The sequence below is a fragment of the Anopheles maculipalpis genome, chromosome 3RL (assembly GCF_943734695.1).
Source record: "Anopheles maculipalpis chromosome 3RL, idAnoMacuDA_375_x, whole genome shotgun sequence".
NCBI lineage: Eukaryota > Metazoa > Arthropoda > Insecta > Diptera > Culicidae > Anopheles > Anopheles maculipalpis.
Window position 1 is genome coordinate 20,658,206 of NC_064872.1, and position 27,580 is coordinate 20,685,785.

At 41.7% G+C, this 27,580-nt stretch overlaps 2 protein-coding genes across 2 annotated transcripts in view; both read right to left on the reverse strand.

Moving 5' to 3' along the window:
- The window catches only part of LOC126564801 (protein PRRC1-like), a 299,123-nt gene that overhangs the window by 267,706 nt on the left and 3,837 nt on the right, over positions 1–27,580 (reverse strand). The window lies entirely within an intron of this gene.
- Positions 1–27,580, reverse strand: part of LOC126564898 (uncharacterized) — an 82,825-nt gene that overhangs the window by 11,094 nt on the left and 44,151 nt on the right. The window contains exon 2 of the mRNA XM_050222022.1: positions 1,050–1,255. Within this exon, the coding sequence (XP_050077979.1) occupies positions 1,050–1,255 (206 nt within the window). The remainder of the gene's footprint in view (positions 1–1,049; positions 1,256–27,580) is intronic.

Genomic DNA, 27,580 nt, shown 5'->3' on the forward strand with positions numbered 1-27,580 from the left:
ATGTGGCTATGGTGCCTGGTACCTCAATAGTTAAACCAGCAAAAGAAGCAAGACCCAAAGCACAAAAATCCTGAACGGCTGAGGTCTTCATGGTACCGGCAACTCTTTAGCTTGGATGTTATTTTTTCGGTAAGTTTTCTTAGTCATATACATTTATTTTCCTTCAGTGAACCACCGGGCTATTGAGTGGCTTGTTGGCCAGAGTTGCAGGATGGATGATCCAACGGAAGCGATAGGAGTTTTCCCAAAGAGCATGGTTTGGTGGAGACTATTTTCTAACAGCATAAATTCATTGTGGTTTCTCCAGTTCTCCAGGCTTCTCCAGACAACTTCCATACCGACGTCTGTTGGCCAGAGGTTCCGGTTTAACTCGATACCGAGCGGATAGCCTTCCGTTTCGATCCGTTTTGCCCGGTATTATCCAGAACGATCCATAAGTTTACAGTGTATTAGTAGTGTCTGTGCCGGTGAAGCGACCGAGCATATGTGTTTTGTTGTGCCCGGCCGGATACGGATACTGGATGCGGTACCATTTCTTATGCTCCCGGTGTGAATATTAGATGAATTATCGAGGGACTTTGAAGGGAAGATAAATCTGTTCCTGCTCGACGCTGGGATCGTGTACCGAGCCGAGAAAGCTCTTTTATCATGTGATTTTTACTGATTTTCAACATTTATCTTGTTTCGGGTTTGGCGAGCTAACCTAAAGGCAGCAGAAGAACAAAGGTACTGCGTCGTTGAAGAAGCGCGAGGCTTTTTAATAATCGATCCGGTTTAGAATTTTGGGAAATTGAAAAATGGTCCACAGTTCACAGGATAGAGTTTTCTCTGTGAAATTGAATTTATACCGGGCATGTCGAAAACATGACCCTGGACGTTTGCTTTTTTATTCCCGAAAGTGTACAGGAAGCAATCTTTTATCTTTTTGTAAACTTAGCGCAAGCATGATTAGGTCGCGGTGTAGTCGTTTTTGAATCATTTGGCTTAACTAATTAAAAGTAAATAAATCAGTTGAAAATATATTCACTGCTTCCTGGGTGTTGACTCACCTTCACTTGTACTCCCTGGGCGGGAAATATTTTCATCGGTGGGCTTTCCTTCGGTGTGTAGCGATAGAACTCGCGCCGTCCCTTGTACCATTTAACTGAGTACAAACTTTCCCCGTCCATGTCGTAGTAGCAGTGGAGGGTGGCTGTTTGTCCCCGCTGCACGGCAGGTGGCACCTGTACCTGGACGTCTCGCAGGGCAGCTATCACTGTTGGGGAGGAAATCGGTAAAATAAAAAACGCACGAATGAAGACGATAATTAGTTCACAGAGAAATGCTTAATTAGTAACGGCTGGTTGATGATGAAAGATTAAGAAGGTTTATAATGGCAGGCAAGCCATAAGGAGAGTGTTAGATTTTTTATGGTGGACTCAGAAATAAATTAAATCACGTTGTATATATTATTTACTTTAAAAGCTATTAATTTAAATATTTCTAATAGGTTCACCTGTTAGAGCATACTGGGAAGAATAATTATCATTATTGCCATCTTATTTTCCCCTTAAGGCATAAATTTGCATCTTCTCCCCATAGGGAAAACATCCTGTTGCTAGTGAACTAGCGCTCTTGTCGAGTACCACAGTGAAACATGTCAGAAAGTTGGTCATCGATAGCAAAAAAAAAAAAAAGAGGGAGAAAAGCGTGCGGACAGCAGGGATGCTGTTGATAAGTAGCTTGCTCAAAGTATTTTATAATCAACCAAACTTTCTCCAGTTCTACCAACACAACAGCACTCTACAACAGTCTCACCAGGGGTAGCTTCTCCTTTCTACGGTGAGAAGTAGAGCACTAGCGTGCGCAAAGATCACCCTGAGTGCCTAAAGTTATGCAGCTCCATTGTGTGGCGCGAGACTTTATGCTGCTTGAGCTAGCAGCTAGGTGTGGATCTATGATAACACTGGCTTTTCTATGTTTTCTTGCTATGCTGGGGTTCATTGGGTAATTTGTGGGGATTTTTAAGTGGAAACTTTTGTGCTACAATTTACCAGAGGAATAATGATGGTGACGAATTATTTTCCTGCTACTTTGGTTGATTTAATTTCAAAGAAAGCGTATTACGAATGTACGACATTCGACATTCTCATCACATGAAATGATTTAGAGTTAAAAAAAATGTGTCCTTCACAGCAATACGGTCAAATGATTCAAATGGAATTAAACTTGTCCTTCAAATTTTTAAGCTCCAAAGCATCAGGTTTCTATTGTAAGGCAACCTTGGTACCTTTGATCACAAGTTGTAATTATATATATTTCAAACGTCAGTTCCGCACGTCATGGTCATTATAATCACCTTTCAAGCTCCTACTCGCCTAATAACATGAGCGAGGTCACTCAAACAGACAGCGAGCATAAAAAACAGGCCTCAACTTTCAATCCAAAATAACGAAACCAGATCTCGCACAACCCAAGCGAAGAAGCTAATCAGTGACTGGCTCATAAGGCGCAGTGCGTTCATGAAATCTCATTTCCTTTCCAAGATAACCAGCCTCTAACCAGCCTCGAGTATGGGAAGAAATACGCGCCGACGTGTAGACACGAGAAAAAAGGGTTTCGCTGGAAAATGCCACCGAAACGAACAAAAGGTCCGATTGATTTTGTGCCCAATTCGCACCAAGGTGGAAAGGTGGAAAATGTGAAACGAGCGCAACAAAAAATCTACCTTTTTGAAGAATGGATTTGGCACTTGCGCCAGCGGTTTGGCATTAACATTTCCGTCACGTGCCTTTCGGAATGCTGGGCACAGTGCCGGACAGTTGTCCCCGTTGGTTGGGGGCAGGATTGCTGTCGTCTGCGTAGATTTTTGCTAATCTGCCACCAACTTCCTGGTGTTGGTTGGGGGGGCGAGGGGGTGTTATCGTTTTTCATAGCAAATATTCGCAAATTTTCATTCCACTCGGCACTCCCGTTTGGTGACAGATTCGATAAAGGTATCGGTTGAGGCGTCACCAGCGAAATTCGTAGAAGAAGATGCGGCATTGAATGGTAGTAAGCGAGAAAGGATTCGGCTTTGGTCCGGTAATTTCATTAACCCGTCGTGCAAGCGACGCCTTAATGAAGGGTAGCATCACGTGCTACGTTGGACAATTTTGAGGCAGAATCAAGGCAGGGAAAATGTGTGCCGGTTTTTTTATTGTTGAAATTTTTAAATTGGTTGTTATACAAGTGTGAAGAAGCGGACTGTTAGTACATCTATAGAAATGGTAGTAACAGGAGGATAATGCTTGTATAAATACGTCCAAAAAGCGGTAAAGGATTACATTCCGATACAATGAGGAAAAATAAGATCTCTGGCGTCTGAATTTGTGCGTGATAACATATTCTTTTTGCCTCGTTGTGATGGCGATGAATCGTTAAGCGTTTGTAATTGCTTTATACGGAGTCGAGACGATCGGAGTTCAAATCCCATCTAGACCGATCTCATATGTATTCATATGTAAAGCAGTTAAGAAGAATTTTGAAATTATTTGAAGTTAAACTAACATTTTCTAAAATGCAAGCTACTTACAATTAAATGTAGAAGGATTCTATGCAAATTTGTACACTGAGCAATACAGCAATACTTTCTATTTGAACTTTTTTTTCTACTTTTTACATCATTTTTGTTTTGGATAAAGAATTCTTACGCCTAAATGTATGCAAAAAGAGTAAAAAAGGAAAATTTTATTTGTGAATCCTTTTCGTCCCATGGAATGTTCGGCGCACTAAGAGTCCTTTTTTCGCATTGCTTTTTGTTGGAGATCAAATTCTTCAGCATTATCAAACACTGTTATTGTGTTGCACCAACGCAACCTCACAAAGGGGCCTAGTTTTTTTTTCGTCTCCATATTGAAAGACCAAAGATAAAAGCATCTTGAGGCACATGCTAGCATGCAAACGAATCAGACAAAAACAGGGTCAAACAGACTTAAAACAACGACATGCCCCGAAGCATGAAACAACATAATAGCCTACCGTTTTGCTGCGGTACACCGTGCGGTTCGAAGGTTGCTGGCGTACATCTAGTTCCTTTCGACTTCTTTATTATGTGCGATTGTTACCAGTTTCAGCCCTTTCCTTTTTGCTTTGCAATCAAAAGAATACACTGGCAGAGTGTGTTGCTGATGGATCCGTTTGTTTAGTTTTGGAGTGTTCAAGAAAAGAACGACTGGGCACATTGATAGATGGATGGATGGGAACGTACGAGCAGATGCAAATTCATTTACTAAAATGTCCACCAACCAACCAACCAGCCATCTCGATGCTCATGGACGTGTTTGCACACAAAACGACCCAAAGCTAGTGAGGTCCTCACCTCGCTCGTTCGTTTCTGCCCACTGTTGATGGGGCGTTTTGGTTTCGATGGTTGGCAAACGATGACGTTGAACGTCAAGAATATGTAAAGAACTCTCCACACTCACACATACACGCAGCGGACGGAATGGAAACATAATGCTCTTTTCATTCTGTGGCATTCCCAGGATCTATGAAGGTGACGTGCTACTACACATACCAACACACATACACACATACTGCCAGGCTTGGGAAATCATCAACATCACACAATGGCAGCTGGAACGGTTCTAGTAAAGGAAGCAACTTCGCTTCATGCTCCCGGAATGGCTCTGTTTTTGCGTGCAAAAGGGCACCGTGAAAGACCAAAAGATCGACTTAGATAAGTTGCGGTACGCAGCTAGTGCTAGTGCTGCCGTCTGCTGATGGCTTTTAATGACCGTCAAAGAGGTCGTCATAATACACTCTCCCCCACTCCCCTGAACGAGTGCTCTAGCACACAAGAACACACAGCACACAAAAGGTGGCTCATCTTCAGTGTCGACCTTTTCCGGCTCATCATATCAATCCCCACTCCTCCCTGGGGAGGGAGGGTGGTCCGATGGTTTGAAAATGCTCAATTGTTGCAGGCAGCATTCGGCAACAAACAGCCGCCTCGTCGTCGTCATTCCGTCGCTTTTTCTGCTTTGTTCGACGGTTGCTAATGTTTTGCAAAAGGCAGGCGAAAAGAAAGAAACCGTGTACGCCTTCGTACCTTCCAGTGGCTTGTGACCTCGATCTCGAATGGGGGTTTTGTGTTCTTATCATTGTTCTGGTATGTAATCCTGCGCCTATGATAAACCGTGCCCCGGCAAGAGAGAAATAGAGTAAAGCCAAACTCCACGAGCATGAGGTGTACCGGTGGGCGACAGGCGTTATCATAACCGTAACCCGAAAGAGGATGTTATTCTTCATTTACAAATATGTTTCAACAACTTGAAAGCCTTTCATAGCCCGTCATCCTTGCTAGGTGTGTGCTATATTCAAGTGACTGTAATGATGTGAAAAGTCAAGCCGAGTCGGGCGTATGAGCGTGTGCGACTGTACGGTTGCAGTTGGTAAGGAAATTAGAAAACCTCTAACCACGTTGAGCATACGTTTGTTGGAAATGGAATCTGATGTGTGTGTGTGTGAGTGTGGTTTTTTTTATGCTGCGCTCTATTCCAGCGAAACATACAAAAAGGTTTCTAAAAATGTGCGCTTCGCAATGTGGCCGTCGTGTTTGAGTTTATCTGAAGTGGAATAATGTGCAATGGAGATGTGTTCATTGTCCTAAAGGAGACAATTGTTGGAATACGTTCGTGGTTGTAATCACATTGTTAGAGAGGAGAAAAAAGTATAACATTAACACAAAAGGGTTCGGCTTTGGATGGAATGATGTTCATTCTCATACAGTTGACAGCTTTTACATTCGTGTTAGGTATTTGGAGTTAATAGGAGAAAGCTCTGGAATGAGCTACATTTTCAAAGATGTTTTTTTTTTCGATTGAAGACAGCTTTACATTAAGTTACATAAAGTAATGCCCTATGATGAATGAAACAATATTACGTGGGTGCATATTGTGTGGAAAAGATTGTCAAAGTTTATTAAATTTGCAATCGAAATTGCATAAAGCTGCTTCAATGTTGAACCAAATTATTCGAATACACTTCATTGATTGAAATAAAATTGATAGCTAAACGGTTCTATACTGATTTAAGCTGTAAAGCTAGAAACCGCAGAAAATATGCAATCATGTACGAGAGTCTATTACCATCATCATTCATATAAGCATCATTATCCGAATTAATTGACAAAAATGCTAAAGGTTTTTAAATGTTATTATGTCTAAAATAGAGATAAAAATATTCTACATAAATTTAATTCGCTGGAACAAAAAAATTTTGGTTAAACTAAGAATGAAATTTAGGGAAAAGTGAAAAATAGCATACATTTAGGAGTTCTCTTCGACCTCCGGCTGAATGATGTAATTTCGTGGTTTAAATTACTTACAAATAGGACTTTTATTCATTTAGGCTAGCGGCTAAAAAATCAGTTTTTAACACTAGATGATTTTAATAAATAAATTTTTCTAAGAGTTATTGATTAAAATGTACTAGTCTAAGCTAGTTTGATTTTTCACATTCTCTAGAATTCTTCAATGATACCCGGTAAAGTCAACATCAGCACGAGCTCATATATGGCGTGTGGCCATTGAACGTAGTGCTTTTGATTAATTTCATGCCACTCACCGGTCCGTGTGACAAGATTTATACAGTTGCCTACTTATGCTGCCGTTTCACGAGCACTCAATCTTACACTGTACGCTTGCTTTCCTCTCTCTATTATCTGCCTCTCACCCACTTCAGTTTAAGTTTCGGACGATCCGACAACGAGCATCGTTCAAGATTCTTCTCCTGTAACGCTGCTGCACGTTAGCGCACAAACCTAACCTACAATCAGTCGACGAACCAGACAATGTGGAACACGAAGGGACAGGCAAGGAAAACACACACACCCACCGGAAGACGTGGTGATTGTATTGTTGTGCGGTGAATAATTTATGCAAGTCAGTTCACATTACAAGTAGTTGCAAAGCACGTAAGACAACTCTCTGGTACAAGCGATTCTAATGTTCTCGTGCTCCTTCACGTACACGGGCATCTATTTTTGGGGGACAATGAAGCAAATTGTCTAGCGAGCATTGTCGGCGTATCGTGCGGAAGTTGATCTACCTCCCTCCCTCCCACACACAAACACACACACACACAAACACACGGTAACCGATTTTCCTATTGACCACGAGCAAACCGGATCGCGAAGGAACGTCGTCAACTCGGCAAGTGACCGAGGAAAACATTAATAATTCAATTAAAGTGGAATTAGCAGTGAAACCGTAGCAGCGGTTTTCCGTTTGCGATGTTAGGAAGGGACGCATGTTTGCGTGAGTTGGGATGGGGAGGAAAATTTCTCAACTACCGGAATGTACGCGTGAGTTTGTTTGTCACAGGCTGCACTTGTGGGAAATAATTCATTGACATTTCACCTTCCTTCCGGGCGTAAACACTGGTTTGACAATCGTCGGAAGTGTGATCAAAATTACACGAGAAAATTACACACGAATCAAAGAACTTTGAATGTTTGTAGGTATAACATTTTGCCTCTCAACACCTGTCCAAAGAGAGTGATTAAAAATCATCCTCAGCTTAATGTATTGCGGATTGCCTATCTATAGGCGCTCGAATATACTTTTCCTTTACCATAAGTATCAAAATCAAATGGCTTTGCAGTATTCTTAAACATCAAGTAAGACTCAAGATGCGACATTGATGGCCAAATATTTGACAGCAAAAGTCAAATATTATTCCCAAGTTTGATTTTAATATAAATTTCTGACTGCCATGCTTAAAAATGGTAAGCTTTCTCATGCCATCTTTTTAGCAGCGAGTCCTACATGCGGAAGTTCTCAAAATAGATTTCTCAATACGGCAACAAATTCCAATCAATCTCCGAACCATCTCTATCCACCACGCTCATTCTTGCCTTGAAAGTACAGAAAATAGCATCCACCATACTTTGGCTTCAATTAGGCGATTAGCATTCGCACAGACAGGACGATGTTATCTCCCCCCGGCTGCCGGAATTTCAAATGAAGGAAAAACAGACCGACAAAAATGCGCCCCACCAAAAATGTGATGCTACCCATCGTTCGCGAAGATGTGATTTGATTTGCACAAATTTGGTGGATTATCCAAATGGATGTTTTGCACTGCTGGGAGTTGTGTGCAAGTGCAAATGATTTGTACTTCGAAGCCTGGGTTGGATCATTATTTACGCAAATCTTTTCCTCGCACGAACCTTCATCGCATTCCGTGTGACGGTGTGCTTTTCGCTCGTCTTCAAGCTGAGATTCATTCCGATACTTCCGAGGTGAAATGTTTCTAGACGGCGAATGCTGTGCGTTTTTGGGCTGGATGAATGTGGTGTACGCTACCGAAGGAGCTGTAGCAGCGATTGAAGCGATTTAATTTTCACCACCATCACCACTGCCGAATTGTTTTAAGAGCGATAATCTTATTTTCACGCTTCGCGCCTGCATCCTTCACCTCAAACGGGTGTTTGAGCGGTAACACACACATATACACGTTGACTGGCTGAAACCGTGCTGGAAAGTGGTGAGAATTCTCCTTAAACAACTCCTCGGTGGTTTCGGCGAAGACTTGTAACGAGCGTTGATTGAGTTACATTCGCTTCGGGTTACGGTTGAAAAGGGATGCATTCGAACTGCGTAAAGAAACGGTTGTAAGCAGTGGACTAAAAAACCATCCTCCCTCCCCCAATAGTTGCAAGGACGCATTCCGTAACAGTCGGCCCCCAGTCACGGTGGTAGCTCGTAGCATTGTATTCCGTTTGGCATGAAATTGCATTAACATAATTCGATTCTTCCTCCCGAAAACGGACGATGCTGGTTTGTCAGGGTTTTTGTTTCCACAGTATTTAATCAGCATGTGCTTTTTTAAATCATGCCAATTGGGTAAATGATTTTCCAATTGCTTACACAAACAGCGTATTTCGAATGAGGTTTGTTCTACTTATTTTTCGTTCACTGTGAAAATTACAGCCGAATGAGTTTTTGAATGAGCTATATGTTTTCTTTGTAAGCTTCCAGGGTTTGTATTGATATTTGAAATATTGACCTTACAGCTATAAACGATTCCTCATCAGTTAATATTTCTCCATTTTGTTTCATTTATTCGTCACGGTTTTTCTGACTTTGAGGAGGCTGCAACTGCAAATTTTTTGCAATTGAAATACAACAAATCGAGCATATTTTTCCCGCTAGATATTTAGTCAAGCAATAGGGTCAGGAAGACATGATATAGATGAAAGATTTCACTTAAACACGATCATTCAAACATTGACTAGCGCGCCAAATATCGATCGGTGCGCGAGTGCAGACAGCGATTAGCAACACAAAACAAATAACTTTAAACATATCGAACGATAGCAATCAGAAAGCTCAAACGACGAATGATATCTGGCATATTTTAGGCAGGTTCAGCAATCGATCACACCGCGACCGATCAGTTAAATAATAGCGACACATTTCTTGCAAGTGAAGCAATCGATCGAACCTCTAAGGAACAATTTTAATTATAAACATTTTAACAAACTATTGTAAGAATTGAGTATGAATAATGTTGTCTTCTGGGTCAGAAAGAGCTGTCTAGAGAGCTATCCAGAGAGAAGGTGCAGCAAGCTAAACCTTGCGATCAATTCTTTCTAAAGGTTTCAGTGGGATCTTCTTTTTCTTGGCTTGGCTTAGGGCCTCTAAGGTCATGCCGGCCATCAATATGGCTTACTAGACTGCAGATACCACGTAGTTGGGTAGTCAAGTCCTCACTACGGGGGTACGGTCCGGATGGGTTTTGATCCCCACTCCTGCCGTTTGCAGACCGGCGCCGCTGTCGCTTATACCATCGGGCCGCCCTTAAGGGATATTGCTTTTGAACATCCAAAGTCACTCGGCCGATTAGCTCCGCCAATGAGCATCGAAAGTACCCCTAACAAAGGTAATTCCTCGATCTCTACAACGTTCCCGTAAGGAAGGTTCTCATCTAGAATCTTCTGACTGGCTGGACAGTCAGAAGAAGGAAAGATATTGGTCCGCACAGCTAGCAATCACGTTATTCCGTTCTCGTCGCAATTATTCCCAACCACGATTGAAATTATACCATAAATAGGGTATTCAAATTTATTGGAACAATCTTACTGACAACGCATGATGTGACTCTGATCAATTTTAAACCTTCACACATATGTTTCAATCCGTAAAGCCAATAATTGATCTAGTGAGAAAACATTTCCAATATTCTGATTAACTTTAGTCCTCTGCCTGTAAAATTTGAAAAAAAAGTGTCCAAATAAATTAGTATTTGTCACCACTCATCCACAACCGCCCGGTTTCCCAGGAGGCAAACAACAGGGACGAAATTTATTGTTATATTTTTGTATAAATGTTTAGTTTTAACAAAGTCTTCACAGGCGTAATAAACGATACAGCGCAGAACCATAATACTCAAATAAGATAAAATTATAAAATAAAACAATAGTTTAGAATATACTAGCGTCTTGAGGGAGGCCCGGTGTTGTAGGCGACATCGGTACCAGTCTTTACACGGAAGGATATCCGCCTTGGTTTGCCAGTCTCGTGTATGGGGAGAAAGTACGAACGAAATTCGGAACCCGATCCTTGTATTAGATTAGAAATAAAAAATATGCAAAGCTTATTTAGCACTGCTGAGTAAATACATAACTGTTGAGCAATTTCATTTGTTGACTTACGTCGCGATATAGGAACATAACGAAAAAGGTCATTTTCTCATTATGATTTCTACTTCTTCATGGCTTGACGACCTTTCGAGGTTATGCCGGTCATCGATTGGACTTGTTGATACCTTGTAGTTGGATAGTAAGTTCTCACAAAAGGGAAACGGTTTGGATAATGGCTTCTTCTTGTTGGATTGTCGATTTTCTTTGTTAGGACAAATAATACTAACTCTACATTAACATTTCAAACTATTTCACCATAACCTTAAACAATCACAATGATGATTTCCAAAAACTAATCATGTTTCTAATAAACTATCTACTTATGGTAAATGAATAATGAATGCTTCTAAATTTCCGAGAAGTCTCTAATTTTTCTTGAAACCACGCACAAGCCCTTCAACAAATTAATTGAATTATCGTTTATCCAGCATCAATCTTTCTGGCTACATTAAACACTTTCCCAGAAATAAAAGTCACACCTTATTTTCAAACCCCCTTTTTGCCAACTCCACCTGTTTCTCCGCTACAACTAATGCTTGTTGTTTTGCAATTTGCTCATTTACAAGCCAACACCCACCCGTGTTGTGTTGGCCTACGCGAAAACAAAAAAACCCACCAAACCATCGGAAAGAAAGAAGAAAGCATCTTTTCCATTCGAAGCATTACTCTACTTTAGCACGCGTATCCACTGCCTACTCCATTCTCTGTCATATATCTCCATCATCAGGCCGTAATTGAAAAGCCGGAAACCAATTGAAAAGTTGTCACCCGGGCTCGGGGACGACGACCAAAGTTATAATCTGCCTCATTTTCTGACGGGGCCGTAAATAACCGTCCGGCACACCGGTTTTCGATTGCCCTCCCTTTGGAGGAAAGGGGGAGAGAGAGAAAGAACGGCTACGGCTGAGGGACGCAAAAGTTTGCGAACCAATTGAGATGACAATTTCTTTTCGCCTGCCGCTATTTGTCTGTCTCCAGTGTTGTGAAGCGTTTTCCTCGTTTTGTCAGAAGTACTGTGAAAACGTTCCGTTCGTGCAGTACAGTTACGTGCTTTTGGTACACGCGCGCAAGCTTATCCCATTCCCGCCGTCAAGCAGCTTGTTTTGATCCGTGCTCAACCTTTCCGACTGGTCTCGGCAGTGGAAAGTTTTCCTCTGCTTTTTTTTTTCGCCTGCCTTCAACTCGTTTTTCCAGCCAGCTTAAGGGATAGACAAAACGCGGCAAGTTGTTACGATTGTTTTGCTGGAGAAGTTGTCCAAAAAGCTCGTCCAGCCGACGTGGGCGTGACAGTAGCGTGGTGAAAGGGGAGGCGAAAGGATTTGCCCGTCCGTCGCTCCTTCATTATTGTTTTTAATTCTGTTAACTGCTTTCCAGAGCGTTCGAGAGAAACAAGAAAAGAAAAAAAAGAAGATGGTAAAAATGGAGAAAAGCTTTGTGTGACCTGCCGAGGCAGCTCATTGCAAAGGGTGAAAAGGATAAGAAATTATGCTTTTGCCAGACATGAAAAGAAAAGGACGACCAAACCGAATTTCCCTTTTCAGAAGAAAGTGAAGCAGATTCTTAAACAAGATAGGACAACGTCGCCGACAAGCCTGCCTGATGATCGTGTCTTCCGGAGCGCTAGTGTCAGGCGCGGGACGATGGAGTCCCGTAGCACCCTCAAACCGTCATTTTTCAACTCGTAAATTACTAATTAGGTTGTAATATAATTTTAATGTGAAATCATAAGGATTTAATTGGCTGTCGTTAGAGCGTGGAAGATCATCTTTCTTCGTGCTGCCATCAGAAGAGCGGAACCCTTGGGTGGCCTGGTCATGTTCTTCAACGTAGCACAGAGCCCTAGCCCAAGAACCGCGTGCCGTAGAATGTCCTGCTTTATATGGTCAAAAGTTTCTCCAATAAACGACATTCGGGAGGTTTCATGTTTGCTTTTTGATGTTTTTTTTTTCTTCGTTTTTCTTCCAGCAAACGTTGGAATTAGGCGCTATCCGGTTCGGACGGGAAGGACCAAAACAAGGGACAAGGAAGAATGATAATTGCTAGATTTAAAAGCGAAGCGCTTGGATTATGAGATTTTTATTCGCACCACGAAAGGAACCAGCGAACGGCAAGCGATTTGTGATTTGTGTTGGTGTGTGTGCGTGTGTGTGTCTGTGTGTGTGAATGTCTCTCGCTTATCCTCAGCAGGTCATTAAGCTGTGTCGTCCTTTCGAAGTTCGAAGCGAACCACCACCAGCTCTCCTGGGGAATCGCGAAGTGTGGCGGCACGGCTAGCATGTGTCCCGGGGATGAAATGAGTTGACACTTATTTATTCATGGACTTTGGCAAATGATGTGATTTTGGGTTTGGTAATTGGAACTGGACTTTGGGGAACTGGGAGCATCCGAACACTCAGCAGTGAGGTTGTTGAGGTTTTGAAAGTCCGGAACAGCGCGAACAAGCTGGCGAACAAGAGGATTAAAAAGTCTTAGCGGTGTTCAGCTTGGACACTAGCGACAGCTGGATTTGCTTGTTAAGAGCTACTTTTTCAGCTTTATCTAAGGCTGGTGCGTGGCAAGCGACCTACGATTGGTTATTTGCGGAAGATTCATACGAGTCAGGTTCTTTGGCTTGGTTCTAACTTAAAGACTTGCTTTTCAAAGATCGATCTGCTATTTATGTTCTCGTTTAATTAAGAATTGGACAAATTCATAAATATTTTGTTTTGTTTCGAAAAAAAGTCAAAAATGATGTCTGGAGTCATTTTAAATACATGACGAATTCATCGTTAAGGCCTGAAATTTTGAATTTTTTTTATGGATTCTTCAGTCTAAATATGTTTCCGTATGGAAAACTTACTATCAAGCTACTGATTACCTTAGTCAAAAAATCCATTATTGGCAAATCGATCGGAAAACGAAGCTTGGTAAAGTAAGAACTGATTCTTTGAGTTTTACTATGAGTTTCTGTTTATAAAACAGTAAAGTGATTTAATGACATTTTACCCTTTAATGAGTTTTTTCTCAATGTGATTGTTGAATGTCAATATTTTGCCCATAAAAGCTCCTAGATATTTTACATTGTTGCTCCATGTCATCTGCGAGTTGTTTAGTTTGAGATTCTCGCTTGGTTTTTTTCCTTCGACTAGTGAGGACTAGTAATGAGCGGAGGAGCTAATTACAAAATCATCCACAAAGGCAAAACGTTTCGTTTCAAAACGTTTCACAAATTTGATTTTTGGAATATCTGATGTAAACATATTGAAAAGTAACGGAGATAAAACACTAACTTGCGGTAAGCCCAATACGGGTTCAAAAGGATCAGAATCAGTCGATCAAAAGGATATCTTTTGCTGGAAAGTTCAGATTAATAAGCTTATAGACAAATCCGCAATACCGCATAGTATCGAACGCTTTTTTGAGGTCAAGAAGCACTAACCCAGTGTACTTTAGAGTGAAATTCTAAGTGCGTACATCAGCGTCTAAGCGTTTTTCGACAAGCTTCTCATAAAAATTTGCAAGACAGCTCAGCGAGCTTGTTGGCCTTTAGTTCGATGGATTAATGCGATCCTCATTTGGTTTTGCAATTAGGATTTGCAAAAGATTTGCAACTTTGAAAAAAAAAGCAAAAATACGCCGGAAAATTAATTATTTTATGGCAACTGTTAAAAAAATGCCAAATTAGAAAAGTATCTAAATAGTCTTTAAAATTGATTCTTAATGTCCTAAGACTCAAATCCTGGTTTTGGCGTATTAAGCTGAAGAGTCCACTACATCTTTACCTTTTGACCTTTGACCAGTGAATGTCTTTCTAGTTTATAAGTCAGAATTAAACCTTATTTTGGTTTGTTAAGCGTTTAGGTAGATGAATTTGAACTTTATTAAGATAAAGATACAATTGTTCGACAAGGCGTTTAGGATCTCGCTAATCTGGGTCGCTTCTCATTGTGGAATTGCTGGCAATGAAAAGGCAGACTCACTGGCCAAAACAGGCGTCCAAGAAGCCGCTTTTTACGACCGACCAATCTTGGCCCAGGCGTTCCTTCGTTTCCCACAGCAACTTTCCCTGTCTCGCTGGCAGAGCATGTGGGAGGCGGATGAACTCGGGCGTTTTCTTTTCTCGATCTCTCCGCAAGTGTCCCTGCGGCCTTGGTTCGATGGGCTCTCTGTAGACGGGGCATTCATACGAATGATGTCTCTACTGATGTCGAATCATTTTGCGTTGAATGCTCATCTACAGCGTATAACTCTGGCTCAGACAAAAGTGTGTGGCTGCGGTGACGGATTCCACGATGTGGATCACCTTCTGTGGTCCTGCGTGGAATTTGAAACCGCAAGACCCTCCTTGTTGAGCGCAGTCGAGAATATCGGCAGACGACCGGGTACAGAAATTAGAGAAGTGTTGGCTACCAGGGACCTCCCCTACATGAGGATCATTCACCGATTCGCCAGAGACAACGGTCTTGTCCTGTGATTTCACATCCCAAGTATCCTTCCAATCCTTATTCGTATTCCCCAATTCCTTTTTTGTTAAATGTTGTGTTGTCTACGTCTTAAGTGTATTTTTTGTAATGCCACGGGTGATCCGATGACTGGGCAACAGCACTCGAGGGCGATTCCAACACTGCCGTAAAAGAGAGGCAGGCGTTGTTCAAAGTGCAGTGTTCTCCACTCAAATCCAGCTTTTACACATTGAGTTTGATAGCGTTGGCGTTGGGTTCGGGGTGTTTGGCGGGTTCAGTCTCGAGAGTAGTGAAGTCGCTTTCGCTGCTGCGACTAGATTGAGCTTGGAATGTCATTGCTGTACTGCACTGTAGAACACTGGCACGCAGGCAAATGAATGTTTGTGCTGTCCTTACATTTGTTCGTTTAGTTACGGCCACGAATGGTAAAAAGTCGACAATAGCCAAAACATCAGAAACCGGAAACAATCAACCAGTCTTCACAATAGCCACAACAATAGTACCGGACCAACTTCAAATACACCCATCTGAACAACCAACACGAAACAGCCAAAATAGGACTGGACATCAACCATGAACCATCCACCCATCCACAACCGAGTATGCCCGGGATAAGGCAAATAATAAGGAGGAAATGCTTTATCAATAAGATTAAAAATAAGTAAAATTTATTCAACACAAGCGGTGTTGACAATACATAGTCTATTGTAGATAAATAAATAAAAAAGATAAAGATATTGTGATTCTAGTTAATATATTTCATGAAACATGTAGTTTTCTTTGTACACACATCTACTACTATTGCTATTGCTTTATCTTCTATTGCTCTTTACTTAATTTTTGGAGTAGCTTCTTGGAGTTTAGTATAAGTTCGATGTAATTTAATAAATAGGCTTTAAGCTTAAAACATTATGTTTTATGAAATTCGAAAACAAAATCCTTCCTACTTTTCTCAAAGTTTAAAGGAAATAATTTGCCAAGAACCATCCTTTCGTCATTCAAGAAAATACCTTTTCTCCCTGTACGAATAGCTCATCGTATTATAAGCTCTGCAGAACAATCATCAAACCAGTGTTAATAGTTTATTAGCACTATCTCATCAACGCCCGCTCTCTATCCCATTATTGTCTTTCAGCAGACAACCCATTCCCTTCATCGATAGCTTAACTTTTACAAACTACCCCTAAAACTGTTTGGCAAAGAATCTCTTCTTACCCAGTACCTCATTCCTCCACCCTGAACCACCTCTTTTTAATCGGTTGTGTTATTACAACGACACTATAAAATTATCAACTTTTAGCTCGTTGAAACCGATCCACACCACCGGTAGACGTCTTGAGGTGTGCTGTGCTAATACCACCTTGCTTTCCTTGCTGCTTCCTCCCTGGAAGATTCGCTCAGTGAAAGTTTTCGACAAGGATTTAAGCTGTTCAGCAGCTCAGCTTTTTGGGATATTGAAACTACCTGTTGTTTAGGTGGGTATTGGTAAGCATATGCGTCACTGCTGATAAATCATTCACGCTCTGCCGGTATTGGCAAGCAGCAGCAGTGCTAGCGTCAGGCGATGTTTTAATTTCTCCCTTATCTATCATTCAAATTCACACCGAAGGGTGTTGACTAGTGGTGGATCATATTCTCACGCAAACGGACCTGTCATGGGCTGCCTGTCGTGCGGATGATGAACGTTTTGCACTTGAGCGCCATTTGACAGCGGCCTGTCGTGAGGTGGGTGGATTGAGGTGGTGGTTGATATGTTGGAAGCTTAAAGGTCACACATTATGGCAGGTGGAAAGGTTGACGTGCGTTTGAACCCATCAAGCTGTATCAAGCTGTCGTTACAATAAAGCCTGTGATGACATTTTTATACGCGTTCCTATCGGATTGTAAGGAGTTGTTTGTTTAATAATTGAGGTAAAAAATTAATGTTTCGAAGAATAAGAGCAATATTTATTTTAATAGTTCAGTGAGTTTAAATTTCGCTTCTGTAATCTTTTCCACATTGAAAGATATGTAATGGAAATTATTAGTCAACTAATCACCCTCAGTAGTAAATTAGCGACTGATACAAAATTGTAAAAAGGCATACTTTGAGTCGTTTCAAATGTTAAGCACTTTAACTAATACCCAACAATGTTAATTACCCACTAGAAATGGGAAATACAAGATGTCCAAAATCACTACTTACTCGCACCGCCCAGTGGACAATAATGCGACCATAAATGTTTGCCTTTGATAAATATTTGTAGCGTGATTATGGTACCACGGGTAAACGAAACCCGCCAAGTAAGTAAATCACTAACTCTGTTTTGTGTAGCTAAAATTATAAGCAACCAGATGAAAGCGTCGTACGCGATCGTACGACACTAACCTGCCTCAAAAGGCCGGGTGCTCAGGAAGCCAACCCAGTAAACAGTTTGCACGCTTCAAAAATTGCACAAAAGGTTCCCAAAATCGACAACGGTGCTTTCAACCAAAAACGAACTGCTCACTTGCTTGCTGCTAGGTGTTGCTTGAAAACGGTACAACGATTTTCCTGGGAGTAAACGTGGCCCTCGCGTCGACACCGGCAACGAAACTGGAGGCGAGCACTATGCACGGTAGCATTGAGGTGGCAAAAGGATCAAATTTCAAAGACCAACATCAACAACAGCACGCGTGTTACCTTTTGCCTGGGTTTCACGCAACGGTCACGGAGAAGCGGTGAATCTTTTTTTTTTTTGGGGTTGGAGGCCTTTTTCTTCTCGCTTGCGTTGAAGTTTCCGGTTAGCGCTACGGAGAAGCCTTCATGTGGTATGATGTGCTGGAATGCTGAAGGATTTTTTGCTGCTGCTGCTGTTGTTGTGGGACATGCGTTTATGTTGGCCGTTTGCTTATCAGACTGCTTCCTAAGCTATCAGGTCGAGACTTGTGGCTTGGGAAGCTGTGGAACTGATTATTTGAATCTTTTTTTTTCAGAGGAGGAACTCTGGGTCGTACACCTCCACCAGCCAACTGGAAGAACGCTTCCGGATGTTGGATGAATGAACAACTCCGTACAGGATTTAGTAGTAGCGTAGCGAGGTTTTGGGCTTACGCCTACCAATAGGCTTTTTTTCTCACTGTAACAAGAATGGTAATAAGAGGAGAGTTGATGGTCGTACATGACACATATCGACCGATGTGTAGAATGCGGGGTTTTTCCTTTTCATTTTGACGCAAAACACAACAAGTCGTGCACCGGGTGTTGGGTGGTTTGGCGCTAGAACGTGAGCTGGATACAGAAGGCTTTACCTTCGTTGGGGCGATATTAGGCAATCGACTAGTTGGAGCAGATCGACCGGGCGGGGAGGTGATAGTAGGAGGTTGTGTACGGTTTCTTAACGTTCAATAACGTACCTCGTGTGAGGATGGATGGAAGGGAAGTGATGGGAAAGGAATCGGGGGCAAAGTCGGGAAATCTGATTAAACCCGTAACGACGGATCGATGAGGCAGTAACTTCGAACCCGCTCCACAAGGAGGGAATGCAGTCGCTGAAATAAGGCGCATTTCTTATGCTTTTTTAAAGTAACCAATCATGACACAGTGCCAGGTCCTAAGCAGAGAAGCCAGAGCATAAAAATGGACTCGGGATTTGTACGTTACACTGTACAAAATTTTTCATAAATCTAATTTCTTTTCAAAAATTCTATTACAATTATAGATTCAAAAAATGGTTCCTTGGCTTATCCACAGCCAAGGTTTTCTTGGATAACGATTGGAGCTGTTGCATGAATGCTCTCCCATCATCACATGGAAGCGGCATACAAGCTTCAACCTTCCCGCTAGTTCCAACCTATTAGCACATCAAATTACAGTTTGCCATAGTTTGTTCGTGATCCTTCTTGTCGTTTTTCCTCTTGTAATGATGAAATGATTAATTATGACGCGTGCAGCGTAATGAAGAGCCACGCGTGCAAACAGGTCCGGGAGTTTCGAATTACGTTGCACACACTTATGAGACGGCTGAAAGCGACTAACCGACGAACGCCGAACTCGCTCTTTCTTGCGTTGCACCCGGAACTCTAACAACTTTGCACACTACACTTGCTTTTATTAATTAAATTCACGTACCAGCGTCGAGTTCCGAGTGGATTTGTAACCACCGTCTCGTGTGACAGACAAGCTCGGCAACTTTCTGAAGCAGGGTCCTTCAGAATGTCTCTTCACTGTTGGCAGTTGTTTGTCTCGTTTGGTATGTATAAGTTTGTTTGCGGTGGTAGTTGCATAGGAAGATGCGTACGTTACGAATTCCTTTTCGTGAGTTTACATGCTACTGAGGTACGCGAAAGATGAAGTTTGATGTAGACGGAAGTAAACTGCTTGTTGAGAGGACCTCTCTACAAAAACCCCAAACACGATCTTACTATTCCCTGGCCTCAGGATCTCGGATGAATTATATCGGTACGTTAGTAAGGATAGAGAGACACCTTCCAAATACCGCGGCTAAAGGCGAAAATTGTGAACACATCATTGACAGCGGGAAACGGGGAAGGATCAACAGGAAAACGCACACCAAAACAAACATAAACGAACCGTACAATATTCCTGCTCCGGAATATTTTTTCTCCGGAATCAACGGCAACGAAGCGTTTCTTCCGTTGGTATTTGCCCGCATTTCTTCCTACGGTTGATGAACTTTCTCGTGCCAAATTTCTTTCCGTTCCGTTGTTCCTTCGGGGCGTTGAGTGGAGCGTAATAAAACCGACCACCAAATGGTGCACACTAAGGCCCCTCACACCACCAAACCGGGCAGGTGAGGTGTCGACAGTGGTAGCGCCATCTAGCGGCAATGGCATCGCAATTGAGTGGTCGCCGTAATGAAGTGAAAGTCTGCACGGGTCAGCTACAGACGCAGAGAATAGCCGGGCTGGGAAGCAGGGCGAAAATTATCTCACGTCTCAAACCAAACTTCTTCCACCCAACCGAACCCGAGACGGTGACTGGTGGCGGCTTCCGGCTTCAGGAATTTCTTGAAGCAAATGGGCACCGACGTCTTGCTACTTCTGAACTGGACTGAAGCGCAGAAGAAAAGATGAACGCTAATTGGAAATAACAAAGCCACAGTTAATAAAAACAACGGCCGAGTTCTCTGGTCCGTGTCCGTAGCATAACCGAGATGTTTTGCAGGTGTGTGCCTTGGTGCGTGGTACGACGGGAAGGAAATGCTTGAAGTGATGCTCGAATTCCAGCAATCGGTCCCTAAAACGGAAGTATCGTGTGCCGGTGTTTGGCATCTGCTGTCTTATCTCTCTTTCCCTCTATCCAGCCGAATAAGATGCGGTACGAATGATAATTTGATGCAGTTTGCGGTACCGGACATTGCTTCCCGAAACGCTTCCCCGGAAATGGCTGGGAAGGAAAAGTTTAGTCGAAGACCGACGCTGCCTTTGGGAAAGTTTTCGGTGCAAATTGAATTGGTCACCGGATGGCAGAGATGAAATGTGAGGCACGGTAAGTTGTCGTCTGAAAAGGAAAGGGTGGCCAGGTTGGGTGGAACTCACTGCAACTGGGAGTAGGTTGAAGATTTTTGGACTATTGCTTTGCAGCTTCAACCTTAAAACCACGTGTTGAAGCTTATTGTTTGACAATCGAAATGATTATTTGCTTTTATTTCAAAATTATAAAAACTTTTTTTTAATGTCATCGACGAATGAATTGAATTGTTTTGTTCAGCTAGTACATTTAACCACTTTTCTATATGCCGCCTTAGTCGTTTTTATTTTCATATTTACTTTGTTCGTCTTCTGACAGATTTTAACATCAATTTTAATTTTAATCAATTTAGGTTTAGCTAGAAACTGTTCCAAAAATATTGAATGCAATGGAAAATAAAAGCTTATATAAAGTAGTGTTTGCGAAAACAGTTTGCCTATTATTGAATATTTTTCAACATGTATGCTTGCTATTAATTAGAATAAAACTGTTAGCTTTGAGCTATTCGCGGCGCTGTCCTTCGAGCAGCAAAACAGAACTAGAACCAGATTAAATCCAGAACTAACCCAAAGCGGCTACTGACTTTCCAAAAAGGTTTCAATATATTTGATACGCCATCTTTTTAATAGCCAGTATGACTAGCAAGAGGTTAGAGCAGGGAAAAAGTAGCACGAGATTAAGAAAATTTTTGAGCACTGTGCGTTCTACATTAGTACGTAAGTGAAAATTTAATTTGTACGCCTACCTTAGGTGCTTTCCAACTGGATGTTTCTTTTAACACGTTGACTGCCACGCCAGCCACATAGTGGCTAACAGGGTTTTTTTTTCAATTGGGCCACGTCAGCGATATAGCGGCTGACAGGTTTCAAATTGAAACAGACAAGTTACATGGGATAAATTTGCTCATTTATTCATTCGATATCTTTTACAGTGCTTTTCTGTAGTGGTTATTCTTACTAATAAAAAACGGAGAGGTTCTATTATATTTCAAGTCTCATTTATTCAATAATCCATAATTATATGATATCGGTGTTCATTTATTCATCGTTTATTATTGACGAACAATTTTAAAACACTCAGCACAAAGTAGAGATTGATCGGGTCAGCTTGAACAATATGCAAACGATTTATTAATAGCTTCACGTGCCTTTGAGCGGTCCATGTTTTGTCTCTTATTGTTGTAGCATCTTTTCCATGCGCGTCACAATTTGATCCCATAAGAAACACGACGGATGGCTAAAAACATGAAGTGCTTGTTGCGGACTGAAATTAGCTGTATTTTTGACGGGTGTATGTAACAATTCAGAAGCAATAATCTCTCCAAATTCTGTAATGCCGATGTTTTTCTTTGTGTGCTGTTTTAAAAACCACTAAGGCGTTTGCTACAAACGTTCCCTACAAAAGCGGGATTCTTAACCTAGATTCTCCCAAGAATGAGTTTCCGACAACTTAACACAAATAACGACACAACTATCGTTATTATTAATAACGACCATTTGAAGGGAAACTATTGCACGATAGAAATAGTAAAATTTCCTAACGGACCTAACGAATCCGTTTTAATTTAACATCCTATTCATCGAATTCCTTACAAGCACACACTCATACATCCACACACCTATACGTGCTCGACCGCACAGGCACGATTTATGAACCCACATTTTAACGACCCCATCGTATGGTAATCATTTGCGCACATGTTACACACCATAACACCGTAGCCAATTATTTCAATTAACCAAGTTGAAAAGAGAGACGATCGTAAATTTCAACCACCCAACCACGTACCACACACACACACACGCTCACAAACATCACGAAACTAGCCGTAACCGTAGACATCAATCTTTCCGCTGCCGTCACACAGATTGACTCGGGCCAGGATTTACTTCGCCCGGAAGACGATCAATAATGCTGCTCGATGGGGTTTACGATTGATGGCATCCAGACGCATCGGTGCGTGTGGTTAGCGCTGAGTGGACGTTTACTGAGTGAACTATTACTAGCCCAAGCCCAGCAGCGGTACGCAAAAGTGCGTACCTCGAACGGGGAAAAAGGCCAAAGCATATGCGACTGCACTTCCGGGATTGCTGGTGGAAATGCTACGCAGATCTGCCAAGTCAACCAGAGAGCTCGGTCTCTGGTCGCAATTGCCACTTACTACTGTCAATGTAGGCTCTAAATTCACTGCCAACAATGCAGTTTCTTGGGAGCTTTAAATTATGCCAGGTAAATAAAACCCTCACCGTTTTGCTATTCTTTATGTGTATCCTTAACAGCTGAGCATGGCACGAAACATACATGCTACCGGGTGGTATGAATGTGTGTACGTGACGCTGCGCCATGCAAATAGACATATTACGGGTGCATAAATTATGTAATACGATTACTTTTATGATTATTTTTTGTATCATCATTACCGCACGAACTATGGGTGTGGGTTCGTGAAAATCACACGTTTTGTAGTGGCTTGATTGCCGATGGTCATGGCAGTGGCTGTGGGAGGTATGAACTATGGGTGAGAGTGTGGTGTTGGTAAGGTATTTTAAGTATTTTCGAACACAGTAAGAAGAGTTCGGTCGAACGAGATTTAAAAGCTAAATTTTTACAAACCTCTCCAGAATTCATTGACTTGGACGAATTTCCTAAAAATTTTCTTCATTTTCTTGGGCATTTCATCAATTTTCTAAAATTAAACATCATGATCATCTCTCCATATTTTCTCGATCTTCCTCTTTGGCTATACCTTTTTTCGTGGCCCTTGGCTTAATGGTCATTTCTGCATACGAGGTAAAGGTTTCAATATCTTGCCATGCCATGTGATAACCTGCTCTGGTTCCACTTCGCTTAGGCACAAACATATTAAATGAAGATGTTTATATCACCCAGATTGTATAATAACAGGCAAAGATATTATATTTATACTTTATGTGATTGAAAAGTGAATTATTTATCTCTTTATCTATTTGATAATGATATCACGAAGTTGTTTGACGAAGATTGGCTTGGTAATAATCAAATAGAAATGAATTCAAAGTGTTCTGTAAAGAAATTTAAAATATGGACTTCTTCAACATAATTCTAGATTACGAGTACGAAGAATACTATAAATCAAAAGCTTCAAGCTTTTAATTAGACAATCTTAAATTATTTTAAGTTAAGCAAGACTTTTCGTTTTACATTCCTAAACTGCAGAACGATCAAGTTGAAACAATTTTAAATCTTCTTTCCTTCCTTGAACACACTTCTTTCATTGAAGTTACTTGAACCTAATGAATCCTACATTTCATGCGATTTTTCCCACAAAAGAGCGCTCCTCCGTTCATAGTGCATCAATCAGACGGTAAACAAGCAGCGAAATGCAAAAGGTCCGCAGGTCTGCGCACTGCTATGAACTTCTCCAACGTATCTATTCGCCGACAAACATTTGCCGGGCGCGTTCCAACGATGTGAAGGAGCCCTAGTGAGCGTGTTGTCCGGACCACCACCATCATCATCATCATCGTCGCCGTAGTTGTACATGCACCATGAATATCTCTCTGTCTGTCCCTCCAAAACCTCGATTTTGAAGGCACCCAATTGTGGGTGATCAGTGTCACCGCTGCAATTTGAAGTTGGTACCGATTTGCATAACGATCCCACCCTCGCGGAGGTACCCTCTGGGAGAGTGGGATTGATGGAGAACTGCGCTATCGACGCAACACAACGGTACACAGCTCAATAACAACAGCTCGCTGGTTGACGCTGACGTGCGCTAGAAAATTTGACCAAATTTACCACCGAACTGTCCCGTGTCGTTTTGTCCCTTTTCCCACTTTTACCATGGCATTTTGTGTGTGTGTGTGTGTGTGTGTGTGTGTGTGTATGTTAGTGAAATGTGGTCTGCTTCTAGACGACCTGGGTTTGAACGATGCACGAAAAGACACGTGTCGATGTGTCACACACAGCGTTCTTTGGTGGGTGAGTTTTCGGTCCGTTTGATCGTTCCGTACGAGTCGGTGAATCGTGTTTTGTTTGCCATCATTCATTTCTAACCTTCCGAAATACGGATAAAAACGGGAGGGAACGTCTAACCCCAAACCAAGGCAAGGTTATCGGGCCTCGTTTGCCGGTAATCCTGGTGATCGAATGTATCGAAATCTTGTGCCGTATTTTATTGACTATTGACATACTAACATAATAACGTTTACGATGATAAATTTACGAGCTACCAACCTCTAACACGGAACCTTTTCCACCTTTTCACCAGACGTTCGGCCAAAACTGGCAATGGGCTGGAAAATGGCCGTTAAGAGTAAAGGAGAAAAATGAAGTTCGGAAGTAGAGCGGAAAATTATGACGACTAAAAAGGATGTGGTCGACCAGGCCGACAGTGAGCGCACTAAATCGGGTGTATTCGAGCGAAAAAAATAATGCCAATACGGAGCATTCGAGCGACATTGGACTAAAGACAAAGCAGACGTACACAGACTAGGTGGTCTTGGTGTGCAGGGCGAATCGTAAAAGGCGTATGAATAAATAATGCCAATCATCAACAACATCACAATCATCGTCGATGGGAAACGGGGAACAACTCTTGTGCACGAATTGACACAAATTGTACCGAAGGACATTCCATGCCGTTGCATCTACTTAGAAGTTTGTGGGGGGTTTTTTTTTTTGTTATATTTGCTGCATTGATCCTTCCCAAAGGCCATGGAAGAACTCGCATCGAATTAGTTAAATGTCCAATTGGTTAAAGCACAGTACAACGCAACAAGTGACTGTTTAAAAATGGATTCAAAAATTGACCATGCGAAAGCTAAACGGTAAGGATTGGGTTAAGCTTGTCCCTCCCAAAATGAAGTCCTGTTCAAGGGAAAGGTTGGACGAAAGCAATGTAAAGACATAACGACATATTTATTGACGGCATTGTTATAAAAACGCACAAACAAGCATAAAGTAGCGGCCTTTCCTTTAGTGAAGCATTTTTTCGCAAGGATCGAGCAAAAGAGCTGGCTCTCTCCAATCCACCTAAACCATCGCTACTCAAAGCTTAACTTAAGCCAGTCAAGATACGATTCCCCTCTCGCAACGGCTCCAAAAACCGAGCAGAGCAGAAAAAGAATGAGACAAAGTAAGGACGATAGCTGCTTTCTCGTGTTTATTGCCGGCGTATGATTTATGCGAAAGTAAATGGGTGGCTTTATTTGCTCCTCTCCGCGAGGTCCTGACGACGCGAAAATATCAACATCTACGGTAACTCTACACCACCGGTTTGGTCGCATTTTTATGGAGATGAAGCACTTCCCCAATCGAGACGCCCATCGAGGGCACCATAAAATCGAGAATTGTAGCGATTGCTGGCGTGCGTTGGAACAAGGCTAGCAAAATGGGTCGATCCCTGCACGAAGAATTCCCGCCCAACCGATCTATCGGCCCAATATTTTCTTCAGCCCATTCAGGAGTGATTAAATTTGGATGGAATGTTCGGCTAACGGCTGCAGCGAAAGAATGTTGATAGCGTAGCACTGGTTTGCCTTTCTCGTTGGCTATCTATTTTCTAAAGCCCCGCTCCCTTTCTTCCTCGTCCCTCACCTGAAGTGGGGTTTCAGTTCATAATGTTGGTTTTCGGTCGGTTGAGAAGAGTTTGCTTATTATAGCCACCAATGTCGACATGAAGATGACATGATTTAATGATAATTGAAGTCCATCGAAACGATTCTTGCGGGAGTCATAAAAAAGACGAGGTTGGTTAAAGCTAATCTATTCAATGTACTTGTGTTTCTCTGTGTGTGTGTTTGTGTAAATGAAGTTTCAAGGAGGTTCCGAAAAGCAATGGAACGATATGAATAAACGATTGAATGTTTGCATAAATGTATTCATAATAACGACGATGAAAAGCGTTAGAAATATTCAGCTACAACAAGGTAAATGGTGTGGGTCACGATTTTCTCTGACGAGAGAGAGAGAGAGAGAGATAGAGAGAGCGCAAGCAAATGTTCCAATCTTTTGGTATAAACAATGAAAACCTTCATTGGACTTCATTTGATTACAAATTGTATTTTTTTGTATAGTTCAGATGAAGTTTATTATTGCATGGAAATTTTGTTTTTTTTTTTTTGGAAATTCCATGCACAATGTGTCATTGGCAATTGCATTGTGCTGTACTTTCACCTCCTCAGTTTAAGTATTCGTCATTTTGGGAAAGGCTGTCTGTAGTCCAACTCAAGGAAGATCATGAAAATCTGTTATGAAAGAAAAGCTTTGATTGTGACTCCATCTTGTCTGAGTGGCTAAGCTGGTCTAAGTTGCTTGTGACGAAGATGTCATGCATGTCACCTACAATATTAATCTTTGATGAACAGTGATAATGTCAGAGAAAACTGTTATCGTGTATCTTGACTGTCAACAACCGCTTGAACAACCATCTTCCAGGATTAATAATGATCTCGATCCTCAAAAGCTCTTCTCTCTGATCTCCTCGCAACACCTTAGGTATGTGAAGGATACCGGATGTTGTAAGGTACCATGGGATGTAGTAAGAATATTTGCAATATTATTTGATCTAGAAAAGAGAGGACGCCGATTCACCTCCAACAACAGGAGCAGAGCTTTTGGTAAGATTAAAAGTCTAAGAATATTTCCTGAACGACCGACCGAAGTGACCGACCAGATGTACCGCGAAGAGATAATCAATTTGTTCAGCTTCTTCTTAGGTTTAACGATCTACTAGGTCGCACCGGTCATCGAATGGCTTACTAGACTCTCCGATACCATGTGGTTGTATAGTTTATCTTAACTACGAGGACACGGTCCGGATTGAGTTTAAGACAGGCGGCTCTGTCGCTTCTATCACCGGATCGCCTGCATCAACTTACATTTATTAGAATCAGAATAGTTTTAAAATATTAAAGAAATTATTTTTATAATCGCTTATAAAACAGAATTCAAGAAGCATTCGAGCAAACAATGAGAATACGTATGACAGATTCAGTTCTATTTGTGCAAAATGTTACCTTTCCCACATCCCAATGC